General features: G+C 38.5%; 1 protein-coding gene across 6 annotated transcripts in view; it reads left to right on the top strand.

Moving 5' to 3' along the window:
- The window catches only part of ZFAND6 (zinc finger AN1-type containing 6), an 83,164-nt gene that overhangs the window by 43,615 nt on the left and 13,804 nt on the right, over positions 1-25,745 (top strand). For all 6 annotated transcript variants that reach the window (XM_015452447.4, XM_015452445.2, XM_045395890.1 and 3 more), the window contains 3 exons: positions 21,089-21,259; positions 22,255-22,363; positions 23,227-23,327. In XM_015452447.4, the coding sequence (XP_015307933.1) occupies positions 21,106-21,259; positions 22,255-22,363; positions 23,227-23,327 (364 nt within the window). In that variant the 5' untranslated portion in view covers positions 21,089-21,105. The remainder of the gene's footprint in view (positions 1-21,088; positions 21,260-22,254; positions 22,364-23,226; positions 23,328-25,745) is intronic.

A 25,745-nucleotide genomic window follows, 5' to 3' on the forward strand; every position in this document is an offset into this window, starting at 1 on the left:
GTAAAGTACTTTGAAAAATAGAAATGCCATTGAAGAAAAATTTCTCCTTTTCCTTCCTTTAAGGCGTTAAAGTTAACACCTTAAGAATCCATGGTGGGGTGGTGTTTTTTTTTTCTATCCTCCTCCCCCCACTTTTTCTTTATGGATTTAGAAGTGAGACTGAATTGGATGTTTTTTTTCTCTCTCTTTAGAAGAATGCATTGTTTGTACAGATGGAGTGATTATAAAGCATTGTAGTGAGCAAAATGATGAGCATGTAGACAGAGACTTATAAAATCTTGTTAACTATTCACTGAGGCATGGAGTAGAAGGAATGTTGCGCATTTGTATGCACTAAAATGAAATTACTTTCTCTTTCATAACACAAATGTGTTGACTGAAGGAAAATCAAAATGGACTATCTTTAGAATCAGTGAATGAGAAAACATTTAGAAAATGTGAAGAATACACATTGAATATGGATATCCTTTTTTCTTTTTTTTTTTTTGAGGAGTCTCACTCTGTCACCCAGGCTGGAAGCAGTGGCACCATTTCTGCTCGCCACATCCTCCGCCTCCCAAGTTCAAGTAATTCTCCTGTCTCAGCCTCCCGAGCAGCTGGGACTACAAGCATGTGCCACCATGCCCGGCTAATTTTTGTATCTTTACAAAAGAGGTGGAGTTTCACCATGTTGGCCAGTCTGGTCTCAAAACTCCTGACCTCCAGTGATCTGCCTGCCTTGGCCTCCCAAAGTGCTGAGATTAGCAGTGTAAGCCACCTTGCATGGCCGAATATGGATATTCTTAATGAAAGTGGTCAAAGGATACATGGCAGAAATGGAGAGACACATGTTGTTGCATTCAAAACTAGTGAAAAACCCAGAGGTTTCACTTTGCCCCATTATTTTCTTTTCTGTATTGGTCAGTAGATGTATAGCCCACTGTATAAATCTCCAGAGGTTATCTAGTTCCTAATCTTTCAGTAGTTCTAGAGAAGAAATATTTATAATCTTGTTTAATGATGACAAGCCTCACTTTAATGCAGTTTTAGGGTCTGTAATATGAAATTTAAGTCTTCATTTACAGCCATTTGGCATTTCCCTTGAAAAGCCACGTTTAATTTGGTGCTGCTATTCTGTGAACAGTACTTCAACAGCCTTCCCTCCTCTTTTTTGATTAGTGTCAAAAATAAGGAAAATTCAAGGTGAGAGAAGCCTTTGGAACATACTAATGAAACTTTGATTTTTAAAATGAGATTAGGAGAGAACACACAATAGGGAAGCGAGTTGCTTTTATCACTGTAGAGGGTTTAGGGGGAAATTGTATGATAGTAAATTGGTCCCAAATTTCTTTTTATCTCTTTGAGATGATTCTCTGTGTTCTGTTCTATATTACTGTTCTCTCAAGGGGGTAAAGTTAGAAGCTAATTAACTTTACTGGGATAGAAAGTACATGTAGGAATATGTGAGCACCATATATAAAATTCGTCTACTTTATTCCCTCTGCCTTGCTCTACCCTTTACCTTACCGCAATAGTGTAGGCTTCTCATTGATCCTGTACCCAATTCTGTCATTTGGTTTTGCTTAGATTTGTAAATGTATTTGAGCTTCTTTTACTGTTGTATAATGCAGTGTATTAAAATGAAGTTTTTGGGCTATGTAAGGCCATGTAATATGGTCATGTATGCAGGCCATAGAGTCTGGCTGCCTGAGTTCAGATCCTAGGTGTCCCTTCTGACATCTCTGTGATACTAAGCAAATTACTTAAACCTTTCTGGGCCTCAGTTGTATAATCTGTAAAATAGATACAGTAATAATTTACTACCTGGTGGGATATTGTGAGGTTGATTGAATCATCAATGCTTGCAAATTATTATCATTATTAAACCTGTTTGTTCTTTGAGAGGAGGAATACTAGGTAGCATATTATAAATGCTCCAAGTAATAGATTTTAAGGCTTTAGGATTAAGAATTTGAACATCACAAAGTAGGGTATTTTCAATTAAGGTATCATGAGAAACATCTACAGAAGAGTAGAATAGAAATCTTTACTCCTAGCCTGGCATGGTGGCTCACCCTGTAATCACAGCACTTTGGGAGGCTGAGTCGGGTGGATCACGGGGTCAGGAGTTCAAGACCAGCCTGGCCAACATGATGAAACCTCCATCTCTACTAAAGATACAAAAAATTAGCCGGCCTTGGTGGCGGGCGCCTGTCATCAAAGCTACTCGGGAGACTTAAGGCAGGAGAATCGCTTGAACCCGGGAGGCAGAGGTTGCACTGAGCTGAGATTGCATCATTGCACTCCAGCTTGGGCGACAGGGAAAGACTCCATCTCAAAAAGAAGAAAAAAAATCTTTACTCCCTGCCTTCCTGTCTCAGTCTACTGTATGCATTAGCCCCATTTCACATTCTCAGTAGCCACATGTGGCTGATGGTTACTGTATTGGACAACACTGTTCTAGATAGTTGGTTTTACTAGGTAATGTATTTGCATTAAACATGACATTTATTGATGACACAATTCTCTTTGTCTGGAACATGAAAGATTGGCTCCTGCATCAGATAGAACTCCACCAAGAGGAGAAGAGGAGGCAAAAAATATTTCTTCAAGAATCTTGGTGAAGGTTAGGTGTATTTTCTCTGGGTTTTATATAACGTGATTTTTTTTTTTTTTTTTTTTTGAGATGGAGTCTTGCTCTGTGGCCCAGGCTGGAGTGTATAACGTAATCTTGGCTCACTGCAAGCTCTGCCTCCTGGGTTCTAGCCATTCTCCTGCCTCAGCCTCCCAAGTAGCTGGGACTACAGGCGCCCACCACCACACCAAACTAATTTTTTGTATTTTTTAGTAGAGATAGGGTTTTACCGTGTTAGCCAGGATGGTCTTGATCTCCTGACCTCGTGATCCGCCCGTCTCGGCCTCCCAAAGTGAAGGGATTACAAGCGTGAGCCACTGCACCTGGCCATAAAGTGATTTTTGAACAATTTATAAAATGTAGTGTAGTTATTTTTATTTTTCATTTTTATTTTTGAGATGGAGTTTCACTCTTGTTGCCGAGGCTGGAGTACAGTGGCACGATTCTCTTGCCTCACCCTTCCAAGTAGCTGGGATTACAGGCATGCGCCACCATGCCCAACTAATTTTGCACTTTTAGTAGAAACGGGGTTTTACCATATTGGTCAGTCTGGTTTCGAACTCCTGACAGGTGATCCACCCGCCTCGGCTTCCCAAGTGCTGGGATTACAGGTGTGAGCCCCCGCGCCCAGCCTTGCAGTTATTTTTGAATAAAGATATTGACAGGTGAGTCAAGCAGTGTTGCAAGTATTGAAGTCTGTCAGTGACTGCTTCTCAAATTAAAGTGAGCCATCTGTTTATATGCGATATGGAAATGAAAACTAATTTTTACATTTAAATGCTAGTAGATTTCTTATCTAGACGCACCTTTGAAGACGAGCAATGTGATGGGTGGTACATTAATTTAGAGTCAGGAAGGACTAGGTTTCAGTTAGTGGTTTTATTGTGAGATAAATTTATCTGTTTGAGATGATTCCACTAAAGGTTAAAAGTAGTCTGGATTTCAGCACTGATAATCACTTTTACTTTGTGCTTAGAAATAGTATAGGTGTTAGGGGAGATACCAAAGGATGGGAACAAGGTATTAATGTTATGTTCTAAAAGAAATCACTGTTTACTGGATTCTAATCAGGGACCAGAACAATTAGCTTGTCTGGAGGGTTTATCCCATGGTACTAAAAGGGCAGCAAGAGCTGATTTATAGGTATACAGATTGTCTTAGAAGGGAATTTTAGCAGGGAGGCAGTGAATGGCATGTGTAACTTCAGTTTCTTTAACTGATTACAGAGGAACATGTGTGAGAATGTTACCTCCCTTATACAGATTTGGTGAGGCCTAAGTCAGATAATCTATATAAAGTGCTTAGCCCAGGGCCTAGTACATAATAATGAGTAGACGTTTTCAGTGAGCACTTACTCTAATATATACCTAATTATATAGTTTTTCTGACCTGATTTTTTTAATTTAGGGAAAAAATTTGGAGAATTTATTAGGATTAATTGGTGACTTATGGATATTCACTCAAAACATCTCAATTCAAAGTGGGGTGGCTGCCTAACTGAAATTTACCTCTTATAACTAGTGGCCTAGATATGCTCTAAAGTGTTCATGGTATAGTATATCAACCCTACCTCAGATTGGCTTACTGTTGACCATTGTTGAATTTGCTCTTAATCAAGAACTTAAGAGTGTCCAAATTTTTTAGCCATTTGAACCCCTTTATTTAATTGAAATCTTTTACAGAAACCAGGTATGTGAAAAGACCAAAAACGAACTATTCTGTTTGAAGCAGAAATTTGTAACCCATTCTGCATTCTCAATGTGCTTTCTCTCTACCCTTTTCCTCTGCCTCAGCAATCTTTGATAGAACAAAAGCACACACTTAGAAATAAACTTTATGAAGGATTGCCTAAATGATAAGCCTGGATGATAAGTTCATTATTATTATTGTTTTCTTAAGAGACAAGAGTCTTGCTCTGTCGCCCGTGCAGGGATGCAGTAGTATGATCTCAGCTCACTGCAGCCTCAATTTCCTAGGCTCAAGCGGTACTCCCACCGTACATAGCCTCCTGAGTAGCTGGGACCACAGGTGTGCACTGCCACATCCAGATAATTTTTTAGTTTTTGTAGAGATGGGGATCTCACTTTGTTGCCCAGCTGGTCTTGAACTCCGGGCCTCAAGCAATCCTCTCGCCTTGGCCTCCCAGAATGTTGGGATTACACGCGTGAGCCACCACCCCTGGCCGGATTTTATTTTTAACTCTGGCTCCATGAAGACTGGCTGTTAACTGAAGGTGGCCATGAGACTATTGATTTATATTAGAACTAAAAACCCAGAGGCTGGGTGGGTGGCTCACGCCTTATAATCCCAGCACTTTGGGAGGCCGAGGCGAGTGGATCATTTGAGATCAGGAGTTCAAGACCAGCCTGGCCAACAGGGTGAAACCCCATCTCTTCTAAAAATACAAAAATCAGCCGGGTATATTGGTGCGCAACTGTAATCCCAGCTACTTGAGAGGCTGAGGCAGGAGAATCACTTGATCCTGGGAGGTAGAGCTGGCAGTGAGCTGAGATCGCGCCACTGCACTCCAGCCTGGATGACAGAGTGAGACCCTGTCTCAAGTCAATCCATCCATCCATCTATCCATCCATCCATCTATCCATCCATCCATCCATCCATCCCGGAAACTTATATTTTACTTTACAGATATTATGGACCTTATCACGTTGTGTTTTACTTGTAAACTATAGATGAAATCCTCTTATGTTATTGGGGGTAAGATTTCATTGTACTTCTTTGCATTAGCTACTTGAAAGAATAGAGTCAAATGAATGGCTTCTAATTAGCAAATAGGCCTTTATGGGCATACATTTTATTTATTGACAGTATTTCTAACTTTTTTTTTTAACCATTTTTCCTTGGATTGACTATTTTTGCTTGCTTTTGATACCATGCAGCATGCATTTTTAAAGTCACCTTGAATTATTTTTAGAGCAATTTAAAGTATATAAAAACAGTAGTATTTAGTGAATAGCACTTGTTCTAAAAAGCTCCCCTTTTCATTCTAAGGTGGTGGGATTCCCAGTTGCCTGTGGGTTTAAATTCCGACTCCTTAGCATGGAAACACAGATTTTGTGATGTGGCCTTATTCTAAGATCATTTCCCACTATCCTATATTCTAGGCACACAGAAGTCTCCCCTGGTAGAACACATACTTGCTTTTATCCCTCATTTACAGTTATAAATACTGAGCATAAGCACGTAGTAAATTTTTGTTGCCAGTTATCCAGAATAATTGATACATCATTTTGTAAACTTTTGAGAGGAGGATATTAGAAACCGTTCCATCATACTTTTAATAAAAAATGGTATCATCTCAGGTGGAAGTGAGGCCTACTCACAGATCTCCTAACAGGTGATTAGTGTCTCTGTGGCAAGGAGAACTTTTATGAACCTGTCCTTTGTGAGCTATGGGTAAATAAGGAGTCTTGGATTTATGACTGCATCTATTATTAAATACCTGACAGTTTGCAACTCTCCCTCTCATGATGAACTGCAGATATGTGACTTAAAATAAGCCACCCAATTCTGAACTGAGCTTTATATTGCAACTTACGGGTTAAAGTATTTTCGCAATCACCGTCCCAGTTGACCCCCTCAAAGTCCTATGAGTTAGAAAGGACAGGCATCATACCTATCTTAAATGAAGTACTTCGGGCTAGCCATTTATCTAAGTAGGAAGTTTATATTCACAACCAATTTGAAGATGAGTCAGTTCTTTTTTCTTTCTACTACACATCAAGTTGTCCCTGTATATATAGCAGTTGTTTTGCAGTGATTTGTAGTTATACTTCCTTTCATGATGCATTTGTTAGTCATCCCCACAAGGTGTGTTACACTTTAACTGAAAGAAAATCAGTTTCTGAAATATCTTGCAATCATTTCTGGCATCCATTTTTGTATACCTCTATGAAGTGAGAGTGGTATATTCTAAAACTTTGTGGTTTTGGTACTTCTTAGCATTTGGTGGTTTTGTGGCTAATGAAGTTGTAATTTTGGAGTTAGATGTGATGTTTGTGCAGAATATCAGACATTAATATTTCTGTTCTTGTACCTACATTGATGAGAGCAGAACTGTGTGTCCTAAATGTCTTTTATAGTGTTTAATAGCTAGCGAAGTGATAGGTATCAAGATATCCTTGAACAAAGAGCTATGACAAAAGAAAGTGATACTTGCTTATAGTCATGGAATTTTGCTATGTCTTTCCTGATAATATTTCTAACCAAAATAGTTGTGAAATCATTTATTCATCCAGCATGTATTTGAGTACCTCCTATGTGCCTGGCATTAATCTAGTGCAGGAATTGGCCAACTGTGGTGCACTCACCAACTCCATTCCAGTCACCCCTTATTGTAAATAAAAGTTTTATTGAAACACAGCCATTCCTTTTCATTTACTTGTTGTTTATGGCTTCTTTTTTACTATAAAGGTGGAATTGAGCAGTTGTGACAGACTGTATGGCCCACAAAACCTAGAATATTTGCTATCTGGTGCTTTAGAGAAAAAATTTGCCAGCCCTAATCTAGAGTGCTGGGAATATAACTCTGAAAAAAACAAATAATTGTTCTGTGTGTTAAATTTGTTTTTTTGCTTTCATGTGCTCTTTGTGCTTAGAAACTTGCTATTTGCTCATTATTCATATTTTAATTCATGTTGAAGGACAGTGTTGATTATTACAAGTAAGTTTTTTCCTCTGAATTTGTGTAGGTATCTTTTTCCTCAGTAACACTTTTTCCTGAAAAGGGAGACTGATTAGGAACTGTGTGCCTCAAACCTCTGTGAGGATAGAGACTTCAGTTTCCATTATGTGGATGAGAAACTAGAATGAGGAAGACTTTACTCTGGGGTGACGTATCTCAAAATAGGTGAAAGAGGAAAAATACAATGAAGTGTAATCAGAATCAAGATTTAATAAAAGGGCCGGGCACAGTGGCTCACACCTGTAATCCCAGCATTTTGGGAGGCCAAGGCAGGTGGATCACCTGAGGTCAGGAGTTCGAGACCAACCTGACCAACATGGTGAAACCCCATCTCTACTAAAAATACAAAAAAATCAGCCAGGCATGGTGGCGGACACCAGTAATCTCAGCTACTCAGGAGGCTGAGGTAGGAGAATCACTTGAACCCAGGAGGCAAAGGTTGCAGTGAGCCGAGATCACGCCACTATACTCCAGCCTGTGCAACAAGAGCAAAATTTCATCTCAAAAAATAATAATAATAATAGATTTAATAAAAATAATTTGTTTCATCAAGAATACTCACAAGTGAAACTGGTTTTTTTGTTTTTTAACTGTGAGAGTATGGTGATGAATATAATGACTACTATTAGGTAGTCATTACCTAATGACATCACCATATTATATGACATCTTCTTGTCATATAATGACAACTATACTATTATAGTATGGTTTGGTGCCACTGCCTTGATGGCATGTTAAAGCTCTAGCTGTTTTACTCTTCATTGCTTTTACACTGCCAGTGGAAATGTCAACAAAGTGAATAAGACGAATAACAAGTTATTGTTACTATGAAAATAGGGACTGGGTGCAGTGGTTCATGCCTGTAATCCCAGCACTTTGGGAGGCCGAGGCAGGTGGGTCACCTAGGTCAGGAGTTCAAGACCAGTGTGGCCAACATGGTGAAACCCTGTCTCTACTAAAAACACAAAAAATAGTGGTGGTAGGTGCCCGTAAATCCCAGCTACTCAGGAGGCTGAGTCAGGGAAATCACTTGAACCTGGGAGGCGGAGGTTGCAGTGAGCCGAGATCGTGCCACTGCACTCCAGCCTGGGCAACAAGAGCAAAACTCTGTCGAAGAGAAGAGAGGAGAAAGGGGAAAGCGGGGGAGAAGAGGGAGTTGGGAGGGCAGGGAGGAGGGAGAGGGACCTCTGAAAGGCTCTCAGGAATCCCCAGGAGTCCCCAGATATGCTTTGGCAACTATTGATTTAGAGTGTGGACTCCAGCCAACTGCTTGGGTTGAATCCCAGCTCCTCAGTTACTAGCTGTGTGTCCTTGAACAGTTTACTTCTCTGTAAAATGAGAGTGGTAATAGTACCTACTTCATAGGACTATTATGAGGATTGAAGTGGTTGGTATTTATAAGTGCTTGGCACATAAAGCACTCAATAAATAGTAAAGCAGGTTTTCTTCTGTAACAAATGTGCAGAGTTTCATGAGCAGAAAAGATACAAATTTAGAGAATGACCATATATTAAACTTTAAAATTAGGAAAGGACATTCATTTACAATTGAAGATTTGCCTTAGGGGGAGAAGAGATTTTTTAAAAGGTTTTGGGCAGGGGCGTGAAGCACAAAGTCTACATGGTTGAATTAAAAGCTTTAAGGGCGAAGACGAATAAAAAGGCATAGATAGATCGATCTGTGGTAATCTTGAGAAGAAAAGAGAATGAGTGTCCATGAATGTGGAAGCCAGTGGGAAAATTTGAACGGTTTTCCTCTTTTTGCAAATAGGAATATTAGGTGGCCTTGTGCTGGTAAAAACTATGCCTTGCTCTTTAAGGTATGCGATATGGAACCTAGGTCAGTTTGAGAACATGAAATTCACCGCAACTTAATTTTACTAATACAATTACCATTGGGTATGCTAAATTAGTCACATTGCTAAATGACCTCTTTCTGAGTAGGCTGAATGGAAAAGATGCCCAAAAGCTTGGAGCATGAGGCCAGGCATACTTGTTTTTTTGGTTTTTTTTTCTTTTTTTTTTTTGGAGTCTTGCTCTGTCGCCCAGGCTGGAATGCAGTGATGCAATCGTGGCTCACTGCAACCTCTGCCTCCTGTGTTCTGGCACTTCTGCCTTAGCCTCCTGAGTAGCTGGGATTACGGACGCCTGCCACTACACCTGGCCAATTTTTGTATTTTTAGTAGAGACAGGATTTCACCGCGTTGGCCAGGCTGATCTCGAACTCCTGACCTCAAGTCATCTGCCTGTCTCAGCTTCCCAAAGTGCTGGGATTACAGGCGTGAGACATCTTTGTTCAGTGCACAAACTATATAGTCATATATGGCATACCTTGCTGACAGATCTAGCTCTCTTCTTAAAGAGCAAAATCAGTTTCTTTAAAAGGAGCCTTCTAGTTTTTTACCTTGGGATAAATCCTTGGCTACTAGTGGTGGTGTGCAGGTAAGGTGGCAGTGCAGTTTCACTCATACATTCAATCAATATTGAATGCCTACCATTTACCAAGCATTATTCAAAGCATCAGGGAACAAAATGGACAAAATCCCTGCCCTTATGGAGGTAACATTTTAGCACGGGGAGACACAATACAATAGGAAATTAAGATTAGGATAAGGGCGTTGAAGAAAGATAAAACTGGAATTGATGCTGGAGACAATTTTAAATAGGTGGCAAGGGAAGCCCTCCTTGAAAAAGGTAACATTTGAGCAGAGACCGGAAGGAGGTGAAGAACCTAGTCATGATGATTTCTGCAAAATAGAAGGAATAGCAACTACAAAGGCCTCAGGCAGGAAAATACCTGTCATACCCGGCATTGTGTATGATAGGAAGAGGAGTAAAAGAGGAAGTCATGTAATGGGGGACCAGATCATGAAGGGCCTTTAAGTCATGATAAAGAATATGGCTTTTAACGCTTTGTAAGTTGGGAAGCTACTGGAAGATTTTGAGTAAGCAAGCAGTGTGATTGGTTTAGATTTTAGTAAGATCACTGGCTGCTGTGTTGAAAATAAACTATAGGGGGGCGAGAAGCAGGGAGACATATATACCGGAAACTGTGTTATCAATTGCGGCATAAGAAACTAACCCAAAATTCACTGGCTTAAACAACAAATATTTATTATCTCACACAGTTTCTGTTGGGAATATGGAAGGGCCCCAGCTGTAGCTTTGGCCCAGGGTGTTTCATGAGGTTCCAATTCACATGTCAGCCAAGGCTGCAGTCATTCAAAGATTTGATCAGGGCTAGAGAAGATCCGCTTCCTGGTTCACGCATATAGCTGTTGGCCAGAGACCTCAGCTACTTATCACATGAGCCTTTCTCTATGACATGGCTCTCAGCCTCTCCAGAGTGAGTTACCAAGGAGAAAGCAAAGCAGAAACCACAGTGTCTCTTATGACCTAGACTTGGAAGACATGTCATTACTTCCGTGGTATTCTGTTGATATCCCAGACCAACGCTGATAAAATGTGGGAAGGAACTGCATGAGGCCTGACTACCAGGAGGCTCAGGGAATTGGGACAGGCCACCTTGGAGGCTGGCAACAGACAGACAGAAAATGAGATTTAAAAATAAGATACACCATTTATAATAGATTTTAAACAAATTCCTAGGAGTATCTAAAAGATGTGCAAGACCTCGTCACAGAACACTATAAAACATTATTACGAACCTAAAGGAGAACTAAATAAACTGAGAGATATACAGTAGTATTTGCACATCTGTAGACTCAACACAGTTCCAATAAAAATCCTATTGGTTTTTATTTTTTAAGTAGAAATTGACAAACTGAATCTAAAATTTGTGTGGAAATGCGAAGAGCCAAGAATAGCCAACACAATCATGAGGAAGATTGAAACTGATGCTAGATACCGAAAAAAACTGTAATAATTTAGAACAGGGTAGAGAAATAAACCAGTAGAATAGAATAGAGAGCCTAGGAAAAGACCCATACATGTATGAGGCCTAATGTGTGGGCAAAGATGAGACTATAGGGAAAAGATGATCATTTTAATAAATGGTTTGGAGTTAATTAGATATCCATATGGAGAAAAGCATTAATCTTAACTCTTCATTCCATACCAAAAAAAATCAACTCTAGATGGATTGCAGATATAAAAGTGAAAGGCTCAGCTTGTCACATGCCCAGACTTGGCTCAGGTATTCACCCCTGAGACAGGCCTGGCCCTGGGATGGGAGGGGTCAGTTCTACCCAAGCAAATGAAATGGTCTTCCTGCAAGAAATAGATGTTCTGTTACCTAAAAGAGCAAGGAAAGAAAACATAGTAGATAGATTGAAGCTGTCAGCTTCAGTAATACAGATACTCTTCAGATTCAGTTGTTGAGTAATTTCATGATTAAGACACCACAGATATGTTTAGCTTGGTGTGCTAAGTGGAGATGGGATTGTACCAAGAGCGTTACTATCATTTATCATGTCATGGCTATAACTCCATATAAATCATGTCTGGGGATACATTTGGATGAGACATATTGCCTTTCTAATCCTTTCCCTTCACTGGGTGATGAACATACGTCAGTCATCCCTCAGTATCTGCAGGTATTGGTTCCAGGATCCTCCTCCTCCCACTCCTGCAGACACCAGAATTTGTGGGTTCTTAAGACTTGCAGTCAACCCTGCGATACATTTGGGTATGAAAAGTCAGTCTTCCTTATTGACAGGTTTCACATCCTCGGAATACTGTATTTTCAATCTGAGGTTGGTACAATACAGTGGCCTCTTGGTGAGATTTATTTTACCAGTATAACTATATAGCAATATAGGATAAGTATATAGTGATACATTGCTATAAGGAAATTTTTCTCATAAGTTTTTTATAAAGTTTTCTTATAAGTGGGAGGGGCTCATCTTACCACTTTGTGCTGCGGTACTAGTTCAAAGTTTAATGTGCATTCTTAATTAACTAGATATGTGTATTTTTTTCTTCTCTTGAAACTAATAGTGAAGATTCCCAAATTGAAAAGGCCAAAGATTGCTTATAAGATCAGTCAGGTAGCTAAAATTGAAGGTGGTCTTGAATTGGAGAGTACAGGCTCTGCCTAATAGGGCCTTAGCTGATGGGTTTTAATTTGGGGGACATGAGTCCAGTATTGTCAGATCTTCCTATTTTTCAACAGAAGTCTGGAAAAAACTGCTGTATAGGCCAGGCATGGTGACTTACACCTGTAATCCCAGCACTTTGGGAGGCCGAGGGAGGTGGATCACCTGAGGTCAGGGATTCGAGACCAGCCTGGCCAACATGGTGAAACCCCGTCTTTACTAAAAATAAAAAATTAGCTGGGCATGGTGGTGCATACCTGTATTCCCAACTACATGGGAGGCTGAGGTAGGAGAATTGCTTGAACCTGGGAGGCAGAGGTTGCAGTGAGCCGAGATTGCACCACTGCAGTCCGGCCTGGGCAGCAAGAGTGAAACTCCGTCTCAAAAAAACCCAAAAAACTGCTATGCAGAGAAACTACAAAGCACAGTCAGTACAGTAGTCCAAAATCCCTATACTTTTATCAGAGTAAATAGCATTCATCCCAAGTGTTTTATATCAAGTCATACTTTCTGATCTGTTGGCTTTATGAGCTTTGCTGGATTTTTTTGAGATGGAGTCTCGCTCTGTTGCCCAGGCTGGATTATAATGGCATGATCTTGGCTCACTGCAACCTCCGCCTCCTGGGTTCAAGCAATTCTCCTGCCTCAGTCTCCTGAGTAGCTGGGATTACAGGCACTCGCCACCATGCCCGGCTGATTTTTATATTTTTAGTAGAGACGAGGTTTCACCATGTTGGTCAGGCTGGTCTCGAACTCCTGACCTCGTGATCTGCCCACCTTGGCCACCCAAAGTGCTGGGATTATAGACGTGAGCCACTGCGCCTGGCGGGATTTTTTTTTTTTTTTTTTTTTTTTTTTGAGACGGAGTCTCGCTGTGTCGCCCAGGCTGGAGTGCAGTGGCCGGATCTCAGCTCACTGCAAGCTCTGCCTCCTGGGTTTTTACACCATTCTCCTGCCTCAGCCTCCCGAGTAGCCGGGACTACAGGCGCCCGCCACCTCACCCGGCTAGTTTTTTGTATTTTTTAGTAGAGACGGGGTTTCACCGTGTTAGCCAGGATGGTCTCGAACTCCTGACCTCGTGATCCGCCCGTCTCGGCCTCCCAAAGTGCTGGGATTACAGGCTTGAGCCACTGCGCCCGGCTGGGATTTTTTTTTTTTTTAAATCATCTCTGCAAAAAGGTTACTGCTGCCCCTTACCATCCCTCATATCTGTTTATTATCCATGTGATAATTGGAGATCCAAAGGCTTAGAACTGGGAATTACTGTATGCAACCAGGAAACACTAATCTCAAGCACCTATGCCAAGTTAGGTAATTCCTCTTTTGATCAGTTAATAAAAAAAAAATTAGAGTGTACCATAAATCCTATTTTGCTCTCTTCTGGGATCCATTTGATACAATTGCAAAGAGAATTTACCCATTCTGAGTGGTTAGTTTTCCAGTGATCTAAAAAAAGGCAGAATGTGGCAGGAGCTCGTCTTACCTTTGTGTAACACTTTGTGTTGCGGTGTGGTACTGGTTCAAAGTTTAATGTGCATTCTTATTTAACTAGACATGTTACGTGTATTTTTTTTTCTTCTCTTGAAATTATTAGTGAAGGTCCCAAATTGAAAAGGCTAGAGATTACTTATAAGATCAGTTAGATAACTAAAATTGAAGGTGGTCATGAATTGGAGAGTACAGGCTCTGCCTAATAGGGCCCTAGCGGATGGGTTTTAATTTGAGGAACATGAGTCCAATATTGTCAGATCTTCCTATTTTTCAACAGAAGAAATCTGGAATTATGTGACATTCCCCAATTTTTGAATGCTAACAACTAATTTTTTAAAAAAGTAATAGATACTGGCCAATCAAATACGGCTATGGGTCAGACTTAACTTTGCTAGTTCACAACTTCTTTGGACTAATTCATCATTATAAATTATATTTTCTCCCTATTTTTTTCAGGATGAGGGAGAAAAAGAATGGAGTGAAAAAAAGTATGCATTTTATAACTGCCTTGGGCTGTTGGTCATTCTTACTGAATTAACTGTTTCATTATATAAATTATGAATATTGCACTGTGAAACGTTCTTCATCAGTTTTCTCCCCTTTTCAACAGAATAACCGTTTTTTTTTTTGCCTGACATGAATACTTGTGACAATAATGAAGTGTGTTTACTCAACAAAATATTTTGTGGGATTCATGTTAGGCATAAAGAGGGTTTGAAGAAGAAACTTAAGAGTTTAGCTGGTAACAGTGTTGTATACCAGTGAAATATTTGAGTAATGGTACAATTAAGTGCCCCAAAAGAGTGGTACAAGCAGCTTCCTTAGGAATAGAGTAGAAGAGTCTTGAGGTGGTCAGAAATGGTCCCAGAAGAAATAGAATTTAAGCTGATTTCCTGAAATAGATAGGATTATTACAAGCAGAATACAAAGGTAGGCGGGCTATACTCAAAAAGGAGCAATATGAGCTAGAAGCTTGTTTCCAGGAGTGAACATGATTTGTTTCAAACAGAGGGAAGCAAAAGACCCTCTGCTTTTACGAAGAGTAGAGTAAGAACAGTTACTGAGACTTTGCTGTGTGCCACATGCTATTTAGATGCTTTTCATACGCATTATTTAATCTGGTTAGGTAGATGATGTAAGTGCCCCTTAGGGAGTTGAAACCAGGGAAATTTAGTAGCAAGTCCAAGCTTTTACAGGTAATAAAATGACAAAGCTGGGATTCCAGCTGTGGGCAACCTGACTCCAAGCCCATTCTGTTTACATACAGCATATTTTCTAGGGAAATTAGGCTGCTCGGGTTAAATTACGTGAAGCACAAATGCTAGGTTGAGTACTCCTCTCTGGGACAATTATACAAACTAAAACAGAAGTAATATGATGAGAACTGGGTGTTTTAGGAGAATTTCAATAAATGTATTAGGAGGAGGGGCAGTAAACTGTTAAAAATAACCCAGGTATGACAAGCAATGAGGACCACAGTTGGGATGGAAAATAAGAGGATGAAACATTTCAAAATAAAAATTATTGGAACATGGTGACTTACCTTTAGGGAAGGAAGCACAGGAAAGTAGGTTTAATTGACATGTATATGCTGTTATACTTGAGTTTGTGTTGCCATCGTTACTATTCTTTTGTCAGAATTTTAATAATTGGTAATGAATTTTCTTTACAGTCTTAGAGCATTTAATTTTGAATTTTTAATCCTGCTAAGAACTTCCTGGGTAAAAAGACATAAAGGAAAAACAAATTTTTTCAAGAGCATGATTTTAGCTAATTAAAGCTGCATGATATGTTAAGATTGAATAAATAGAATTTAAAATGTATACTTAAAGTAATAAGAATTAATGCTCAGAAAATTATAGGTTTTCAGGGATATGGTGGACTTTGACAGTTCTCTTTGTTTTTTGTTGTTATTGTTGGTTTTTTGGTTTTTGTTTTTGTTTTTTAGATCAAAAGACACTGACTTAGCTGCTTACCAGATAGGGGAACTTGGGCAAGTAACTAAGTCTTTTTGAGTATCATTTTTTTTGTTTTTAAAATAGGGATTTCAACAGCACCAACATCATAGGGTTCTTGAGAGGATTAAACAAGATATAAATAAAACAGTAAAAACAGTTCCTAGCACATACTAAACTCCAAATAACTGTTAAGTATTGTCTGGAATGTTAGAGGGAGTAATAAGTTGGGGAGTTGACTGAATGTTATGAACAGTCAAAAGTCACGTTTTATGAATTCTATTCAGTTCATAGGCTTTTGTTTATTATACCGTGCTAATCATTTTAAAAATATCTGGTAGAGTGATCTTACTCCCTGCCTCTGGATTTGTGGTTTTATAATTCCACAATGCAGCAGTTAAGGAATTGTTCTGCCTTTTCTCCCCTTATCCCTTTTCCTCTCTGACCATTTGAATGCCAGACTGATTGCCCCAAAAAGATATAGTAGCAAAGGGAGGGAGGCAGGACTTCCAATTTCTTCATAGCTACCCCATCTATGCCGTTACACATTCAGATAAACTAAATTACCCTTTTATGGTTTTTTGTCTTTTTCAGTCTTTCTGACTCTTCATGTAAAGGTGCATTTTACGGCTTAACCGATTAATGAATAAGGTTGATTCTTATTTTTTTTTAAGAATTCTGTGAGAATCCCTTTGTACCTCTTGAATTATGAGTATCATTGTTAATTTGATGCCGTGCAGGCAGTTTGACTTGGGAAAATTGGTAGTGTTACATGTTTTCAAACTTTAATCTTAATATTTTGAAGTAATTGTAATGAAAAGCTTAGTGGTCATATTGTACTTTCATCTATGACTTTTTACTTGAGTTTTTATGGAAATACGGTATTTATCTCTTCTACAGTTTTGTTGCTAGCCATGTATTTATCATTATCATTGGGAAAGTTCCTTTAATTCCTCTCTTGTACTTTAATATTGTTAATAGGCGGTGTAGCGTAGTTGGTGGTTTAAACCTGAGTTCCTCAGTCTTTTTTCTCTCTTTTTTCCCTAAGGAACCTTTTTAGGTTTTTTTTTTTTTTTCCCCTAAGTGGCCCCCACCTCCAGAGATTTTAACTCCAGAGAGATATTGCACATCTGTTTATGTGTTTTATGTATATCTGTGTTTTATACTAGAGTAAGGGTTTTTGTGACCCTTTCCTCCAAAAATCAGTGTTTTCCCCCTTGAGGGGCAAACTGTCTATACTGAGAGTGCACTTTTTATAAGCAGTGGATTCTCAAAATTTTGGTGTCAATATCCCGAAGAGCTTTTGTGTATGAGAGTCATATCTATCTAGTTAAATAAATCATATTAAAAATTAAAGCGGAGGGCCGGGCGCGGTGGCTCAAGCCTGTAATCCCAGCACTTTGGGAGGCCGAGATGGGTGGATCATGAGGTCAGGAGATCGAGACCATCCTGGCTAACACAGTGAAACCCCCTCTCTACTAAAAAATACAAAAAACTAGCCGGGCGAGGTGGTAGGCGCCTGTAGTCCTAGCTACTCAGGAGGCTGAGAGGCAGGAGAATGGCGTGAACCCGGGAGGCGGAGCTTGCAGTGAGCTGAGATCCGGCCACTGCACTCCAGCCTGGGCGACAGAGCGAGACTCTGTCTCAAAAAAAAAAAAAAAAATTAAAGCTGAGAAAATATTGTAAGTAGTAGTTTATTTTAAAATATTTTATGAAAAATAACCACTGTCCTCTCCCCCACACTTGTTAATGAGAAGAGTGGCATTGTTAACAACATTTTTGCAGATTTTTTTAAAAAGTCTGCCTTAATAGCAAGATTCTAGTAATTGCTTTGGCATTCAATCTGTTAACAGTGTTACAAAGAAAATCTGGGCTCATGTATTTGGAAAGAATATTTTAATAACATTTTCAGATTTCTTTAATATTACACCAAAACTTGACGATTGATAGTTTCTTAAAGGATAGCTGCAGTGCGAAATTGAAAACATGCAAAACAAGCTTGTTCAATTTGTGGCCCCAACACAAATTCATAAACTTTCTTAAAACGTTATTTATTTATTTATTTATTTAATTTATTTATTTATCTATTTTAGCTCATCCACTTTCGTTAGTATTAGTGTACTTTATGTGTGGCCTAAGACAATTCTTCTTCCACTGTGGCCCAGGGAAGCCAAACGATTGGACACCCCGATATAAAACTTTTTGTCCTGTTACATTAAAATTCATGGCCTTTCACTTTGAATGGATCTTCTGTTCATGAGTAATTTCTTACTATTTCTTGCTAAGCAACCAACACTGGTTGCTTAGAAAATACTGATTCACTGTCTTATGATGATATTTCAAATATTGATACCATATCAACTAATCACATTTCATTAATATCACCAGGAATCTTATCAGAAACTCTCAGAATATTGGAGATGCTTGTCAAGGTTTTTTTCACTTGACTGTTGTCTTTAATGACAAATACTATTAGATGTTTGAAGTGATGAGTGCACTTTGGTCATTTTCAAAAATGTCTGCTGAATACTCAAGTCTTAATAACCAGTTTATTAGTCATTCTTTCAAATAAAAAACATGTTCCATGAAAAAGGCAATTCAGTCAGCTCACAACTCAAACAATTGCACAGTGCTTTTTCTTCAGTCTTCATACTTCTTTACACAACAGGAGTGCTTCATGCATGCTTCCCAGTTTGTCACGTAAAATGTTAATAAGATGTGTATTCAGGGTCAAGATTTAGTAAAATTAATAATTTTTACTGTGAGAGCATGGTGATGAAGAATTAACTACTAGTACAGTTGGGTGCCACTGCTTTGATTTGTCTCCTTGATGAGGCTTCAGGTGTTTTTTTTTTTCCCCACAATTGCTATAGCAGCATTTGTGCTCATGTCCATGTGGTGAAAAAGGCAAATAACTCACTAGTATTATGAAAACAATTTTGACCTCTATAGGAGTATGTGAACCATACTTTGAGAATCATTGATCACTTATTTATTTATTTATTTATTTATTTATGGACGGAGTCTTGCTCTGTTGCCCAGGCTGGGTTGCAGTGGTATGACCCCTGCTCACTGCAACCTCTGCCTCCCGGGTTCAAGTGATTCTCCTGCCTCAGCCTCCCGAGCAGCTGGGACTACAGGCACACGCCACCACACCTGGCTAATTTTTTTGTAGTTTTAGCAGAGACGGAATTTCACTATGTTAGCCAGGATAGTCTCAATCTCCTGACCTCGTGATCCGCCCACCTCGGCCTCCCAAAGTGCTGGGCTTACAAGTGTGAGCCACCATGCCTGGCCTCCATCACTTATTAGCTACATGACCTTGAGCAATTACTCTGATACCAAGATCAGATAAACATAAAAGAGAAAGCTGCAGACCAGTATTCGTCACAAAATAGGCAAAAAAGGGAAAAAACTCAAAAATGTTTGACATTAGCATTTCTATACTATCATTGTTATTTTTTAATTTGATGTATATGTGTGTGTGTGTGTGTGTATGTATGTGTGTATATATATTTTACAGGGCTGTAGAAGAAAGAGGGTTCTAAAGTAGCATTTATAAAAAAGAAAGGTGGCAAAGATGGGATTCTGAAATGACTCGTCATCATGGAATAAGAAAGATGCTTGCCAGAATCCCAAATTGTATTCATAGGCTAAAGGTTTAACTATCCTCAACAGTTTTAGGACCTTTTTTTTTTTTTTTTTTTTTTTTAAGGGAAATGCTAAGCCTGCTGTCTTGTTTTGTAGTTCAGTCAAGTGCATTATTGCTCTTGGTTCTGAAATATGTATAAATCCTCACTACCCATCAACAGTCTTCAGATAATGTAGGGGAAGAGAAATCTAGTTGGTAACAGTAAACCGTGAATGCTTTCCTTGCGTATTTACCAGTTCAAGGAAATTTCAGTGGCAAAACATTTTCCTTCTTTGGTTAGTCTCATTCTTCATGATCTTTGAAAATAAACTCATCTGTAATACATATACACCCATTTCAGAGTAACCTTCACTTAGGAGATTGCTGTTTTTTAATAAGAAAGAGAGCCTGTTAGTACCGTCTGTCGTGTTATTCATGCCAAAGAACCAATTGCTTTATGGGAGAAATGGCGCTTGGGGTTCTTCCATCTGCTGTAATTGATTATTGCTTTCATGTGATTCCCAAACAATTCCCTCAGTCCCAGCATCACTTGCCTGTCTGACTAATGCCTCTGGCCTGTTAGTTTTTAATATTTTTTAGTTTGAAATACTTAAAAAAATAAAAATTTCCACCAATTAGGCAAGAGTATCTTCATTTTAGAGAATTTTATAAGTAAAGGTACGAATCAGGGAAAACACTAGCTTCACCATCCTGGGATGTGTTCATTACTGTCCTTTTTGATGATTAATGGATGCTTCTTTTTTCCTAATTGGCAAAATATTGTATACACATTTCATATTGTGCCTTTTCATTTATTATCAGTATTTCTCTCCATCAAAAAGTATTCTAAAATATTTTTAATGACAGCATAACTTTTGTCATTAATATATATCATGCTTTAAAAAAAACTGTATACATTCTAATGTTATTATCAGTTTATAAAAATTATAAATACACTGTGAAGCACATCCCTTATATTTTTTTATTCTTTTTCTGATTATACTCTAGTCATTTTGTTGAAGACCCTTAAAGGGGAATGACTGGTTCAGATAGCAATATTTGTCTTTTATAGGGTTCTTGAAGTGAATTGCCAACTTGCTTTCCAAAAAGATTGAACCAATTTGTTATCATTTTTTACAAGCATTCAGCCCAGTTCTCCATATCTTCACCAGACATGATACTATGTGAAATGCTTTTAAAACAGAATAAATAACACACATTAGCACATGAACTTCCAGCAAAAGTTTAAATGCTTAGAAATTAAATAGTATAACATACATCAAAACTTATAATGTATATCTCTTATTACTAGGAGGGTCCAAACTGAGCTAGACTTAATGAGTTATCCATAACCTTCTGGGGGTAGAGTCTTCAAAACAGATTTCTTTCTCTAGGAGTTCTTTGTACTTTCTGAGCCTGTACAGACTTGCTTATGTAGAGTGGGTTGGAGATAAAAAGTTCAGTATGTGTCCTTTTGGTTTTTATATTTTCCTCTCCTTTAGCCCTATGTCTTGGGACAGTTATATCGAGTAGTTTGGTATATGTGGGTTTTTTTTCTTTATCTTATAAAACAGATTTGGATAATGTGTGATTGGAAGTTATATGTCTGTGTTCCTTGCTAATTTTATGTAAATTTCAGGTGTGCAACGGAGGAACATGGCTCAAGAAACTAATCACAGCCAAGTGCCTATGCTTTGTTCCACTGGCTGTGGATTTTATGGAAACCCTCGTACAAATGGCATGTGTTCAGTATGCTATAAAGAACATCTTCAAAGACAGAATAGTAGTAATGGTAGAATAAGCCCACCTGGTAAGTAATTCTAGTAAAACCCATCTGTATTCGTAATTGAAATACAAGCTTTGCAAAATAGGAAGTGTTTATTCATTTAGGATAGTTTTCATGTAGGTTAATGCCTGCATGTATAGATTTTTGTGGTTAATGAAAGTGTAGGCTATTAGTTCATTTAATATTGTATATGAGATCTTGTCTGTTTCTGTTCAAGCCAAAACCTACAACCATTTAACCAAAGCTCCAAATTTTCTTAAGGCTAAGATCAAATGAGTATAAACTGTTTCAAAATTAAGTCATCATCTACATGTGTAACCTAATGTACTGAGTGTAGATTTTAATTCTGAACCTATATTCTTCACTGCTATGTCATCTTATTTAAATATCTCATTTGTACTGTAGTACTTGGAAGATGTTTTTGAATTAAAGAATTTGGACTTGGATGCTATTCAGTCCTAAGACATAGGAGTTTATTAATGTATACAACTTGTATATGGTTTCCTTCTTGGTTTAAAATTAATATATTTTTCACTGGCAAACCATTGAAAAAATTTTAAGTAAAAAAAATGAACCAACGTACTACATATTAAAAGAAAATCTCGGCCGGGCGCGGTGGCTCAAGCCTGTAATCCCAGCACTTTGGGAGGCCGAGACGGGCGGATCACGAGGTCAGGAGATCGAGACCATCCTGGCTAACACAATGAAACCCCGTCTCCACTAAAAATACAAAAAAATTAGCCGGGCGTGGTGGCGGCGCCTGTAGTCCCAGCTACTCGGGAGGCTGAGGCAGGAGAATGGCGGGAACCCGGGAGGCGGAGCTTGCAGTGAGCCGAGATCGCGCCACTGCACTCCAGCCTGGGCGACAGAGCGAGACTCCGCCTCAAAAAAAAAAAAAAAAAAAAAAAAAGAAAATCTCTATACTGTGTTCTGTGGAAAATGGATTTTGATTTTTTTAGATAAGGTCTTAGACTGCTTAGCATATAGAATCACTAATGTGAAATGTGGTACTGTTACAGCAACCTCTGTCAGTAGTCTGTCTGAATCTTTACCAGTTCAATGCACAGATGGCAGTGTCCCAGAAGCCCAGTCAACATTAGACTCTACATCTTCATCTATGCAGCCAAGGTAAGATGTAGTGTCTGAATTATAATGCGAATGCCAATAAAAACTAAAGAGTATATTCTGTGTTTGATTAATTCTAATGAGGAAAACTACATAAAGCTGCTTTTAGATTAACTGGCCTAAAATGTTATCTGTCTGATTATAACTAGTTAGAAAAAGCGATTTCTTGCTTTTACCTTGGGGGTATTGGGGGTTATCGTTTAAGTCTTAGATTTCTTTTTCAGGCATCTTTTTCTGTCTTCTTTCTCATAATGTATCCTGACCTACTCCTGAAGTCCTTTGGAAGCATGTTAAGTGAAATGTTAGTCTTATTCTGCAAGTATTACTACCTTGTATTAAAAAAATACAGTCTTGTCACACATTATCTTTGTTTAATATCATGGTGTAGTACTCATATTTGTTTATATTATACTGTATATATATACTTTTTAACTCTGAAGTCACATCATTTGGAAGCCTGCATACAGCAATACTGGTTTCATTTTTATTCTGCTGTTAGGAACCACTATATTAAGTTCCTACACTATGGTTCCTTTTTTCCAATTCATGATAGGAGATGTTCAGTTTTACTATGCTGGAATATCATTTACAGCTTTGTCTTAGGGTTCTTTAAGCATGTCTTTATCATGCTAGTTTTCATTTAGTGGATTCATGTGGTACTTGAAATACACAAAGGCAGTAAAATTCTGGTTCAAATTGGTCTCTAGTTTTAAAGCTCTATGATTATGTTTAAGTTGTTAAAAAAAAAAAGTATCTGTGTTCTCATCTTAATCATCTACTTAGATATGTTGAACTGTTACTGTGCACATTAGTTAATATTCATGTGTAGAGATCACCTTTTAAAATGAAATATTTTGCTTTTCTAGCTCTGTATCAAATCAGTCACTTTTATCAGAATCTGTAGCATCTTCTCAATTGGACAGTACATCTGTGGACAAAGCAGTACCTGAAACAGAAGATCTGCAGGGTTTGTATATGAGCTAGCATGTATTTTGTTATTTGAGTGTTATAGGCCAGACGCTATCGTAGGTGCATGTATTAAAAAATTGCCAGCTTAAAATACATATTTTTCTGTTTTCCCTATGAACACAATACTTTATATTTTTAAGTATTTAACATGTTGGGGAGCCATTTCACACTTACATGTAATTTTATCATCAGCATAAACGTTGCAAATTCAAAATTTGTTTATTGTGAAAATATCATTAAATGAATGGCAGTGTTACACTGTTCTCTTTTACTATTTTGGCCGGTTCAGTCTAAATACTACTCTCTAAGAAAACTGGGGCTGCTGGTTTGAGGGGAATATCTTTCTTTTGTGTTTTGACTCATTATCTGAGAGACTGTGTCCATCTTGCCTGGCAGTTCTGCCCCTTCTTCCCCATGTATGCAGTAGTCACATTCAGTTGCTTGTATTCACAGCATGGTATCTATCATGTTCTTGCCCATGCTCTTCGTATCCCCATTATGTAGCTCAAAATGATCTAGGAAGACTTGAAAATTTGTATGAAGGCTTTTGTAGTAGGGAGAGAGAATGCGGAGTAGGCCATTTAGGAGGCTATTAAATCTCTGCTTAATTAGTTTGTATTCTAGCAGTGTGTGGAAGTAACGTGGTAATAAGGAAAGATGTCTGGAAAGATAAGCCTAATGAAGAGCAGTGTGTCATTCTGCCTACGGGATGATTTACCAGTGAAACTTCATTGCACGTGGTGTTCACATGATGGTAACAGATACATCTGCCAATCCTAGTTTAAGTTTGCTAAATTTTTAATTTAGGCCAAGCACAGTGGCTTGCGCCTATAATCCTACCTACTTGAGAGACTGAGGCAGGAGGATCGCTTGAGTCTGGGAGTTTGAGACTAGCCTGGACAACAAAAAATTAGCCAGGTGAGGTGACACATACCTATAGTCACAACTACTCAGGAAGCTGAGGTGGGAGGATTGCTTGAGCCCAGGAATTCCAGGCTGCAGTGAGCCATGATCGTGCCACTGCACTCCAGCCTGGGTGGGTGCCAGAGCACATCCCCCACCCCCGGTCTCAAGAATTAAATAAATTTAAATAAGCTAGGTAATTCCTCTTGCTTTTTTTTTCCATACCCAGCAGATACTTGACCCAATTTGCTTGTTTGTGTAGATTTTGCTGTAATGAAAGAATATACTGTGTGGTCAACATAAATATTCTATTCCATCTAGCATATTGTGATAAATTCATAAATGTTTTAAGTGAATTTTTATTTGTTGGTTACATCAAAACATTTAAGGAAGGGCAGAAATGAGGAATATTTTTAAAGAAATAAGGAAAAGACTGGTCATGGTAGCTCATGCCTGTAATCCTAGCACTTTGGGAGGCTGAGGTGGGCAGATTGCCTGAGCTCAGGAGTTCAAGCTCAGCTTGGGCAATAAGGGAAAACCCCATCTCTACAAAAAATTAGCTGGGCGTGGTGGCACACACCTGTAGTCCCAGCTTTTCGGGAGGCTGAGGCACGAGAATTGCTTGAACTGGGAGGCGGAATTTACAGTGATCCAGGATCATGCCACCGCCCTCCAGCCTGGGCAACAGAGTAAGGCTCTTAGTAAATAAATGAATAAGAAATCTCAAGATTTAGTTATTTACCAGACATAGGAAATAAGACAAGGGTATTGTCAAAGCTTTCAGTTTTATCATAGTGGCAGTGGTGTGGTTGCTTTTTAGACAGGGAAGCTGAATAAGGTGATTTGGTTAGACAAAGTTTTAGGTATAGTGAGTTTCAAATGATCAGATTTCAAAGTTGAAAAAGCTCATTTGGAGATTGTATAGATAATAGGTATTTAAGTGTGTGTAGTAGTCGGTATTATGCCTGAAATTTAGAAGCCCTTGTCATAGGTTGAAAAATAGTTTAAACACAAGGGAGTAAGCAGGAGGATGAGCCAGCAAAGGAGCCGAGGAAGAAACCATCTAGGTCCTGGTTAGTTTTGGGTCATAGTTGCCAAAGGATAATTTCAAGAAGCAAAGATTACATGGCAGTTTTGAGCAGTTTTGACAGAGATAGGAAGGAAGAAAACAGGATGCTAATCATGAAGATGTTCTTTATGTCTTATGATAGAACAAATTTTAAAATGTTGGCAGTGAAAAAAATGTATAAAGCTTAAGAATACAATAGTACTTACAGAAGTCTGACAAAGAATAAAGGTCAGAGACTGGCAAACTATCATAATACATATGAAGTGTTTTTATACCATTTGTGTATAAAAGTGTTTTTATTTCCATTTGTGGTGTATGGAAAACAATACCGTTTTCTCCACTTAGCCCTGAGTATATCACTTCAAAAGGTGGTCCTGATGCCATATTAGGAGAAATTGTATAGGCCCCATTTTTCATACATGATTTGAATGATTTTTAGGTTAA

Source organism: Macaca fascicularis, chromosome 7 (assembly GCF_037993035.2).
Source record: "Macaca fascicularis isolate 582-1 chromosome 7, T2T-MFA8v1.1".
In the NCBI taxonomy this organism is placed as follows: Eukaryota; Metazoa; Chordata; class Mammalia; order Primates; family Cercopithecidae; genus Macaca; species Macaca fascicularis.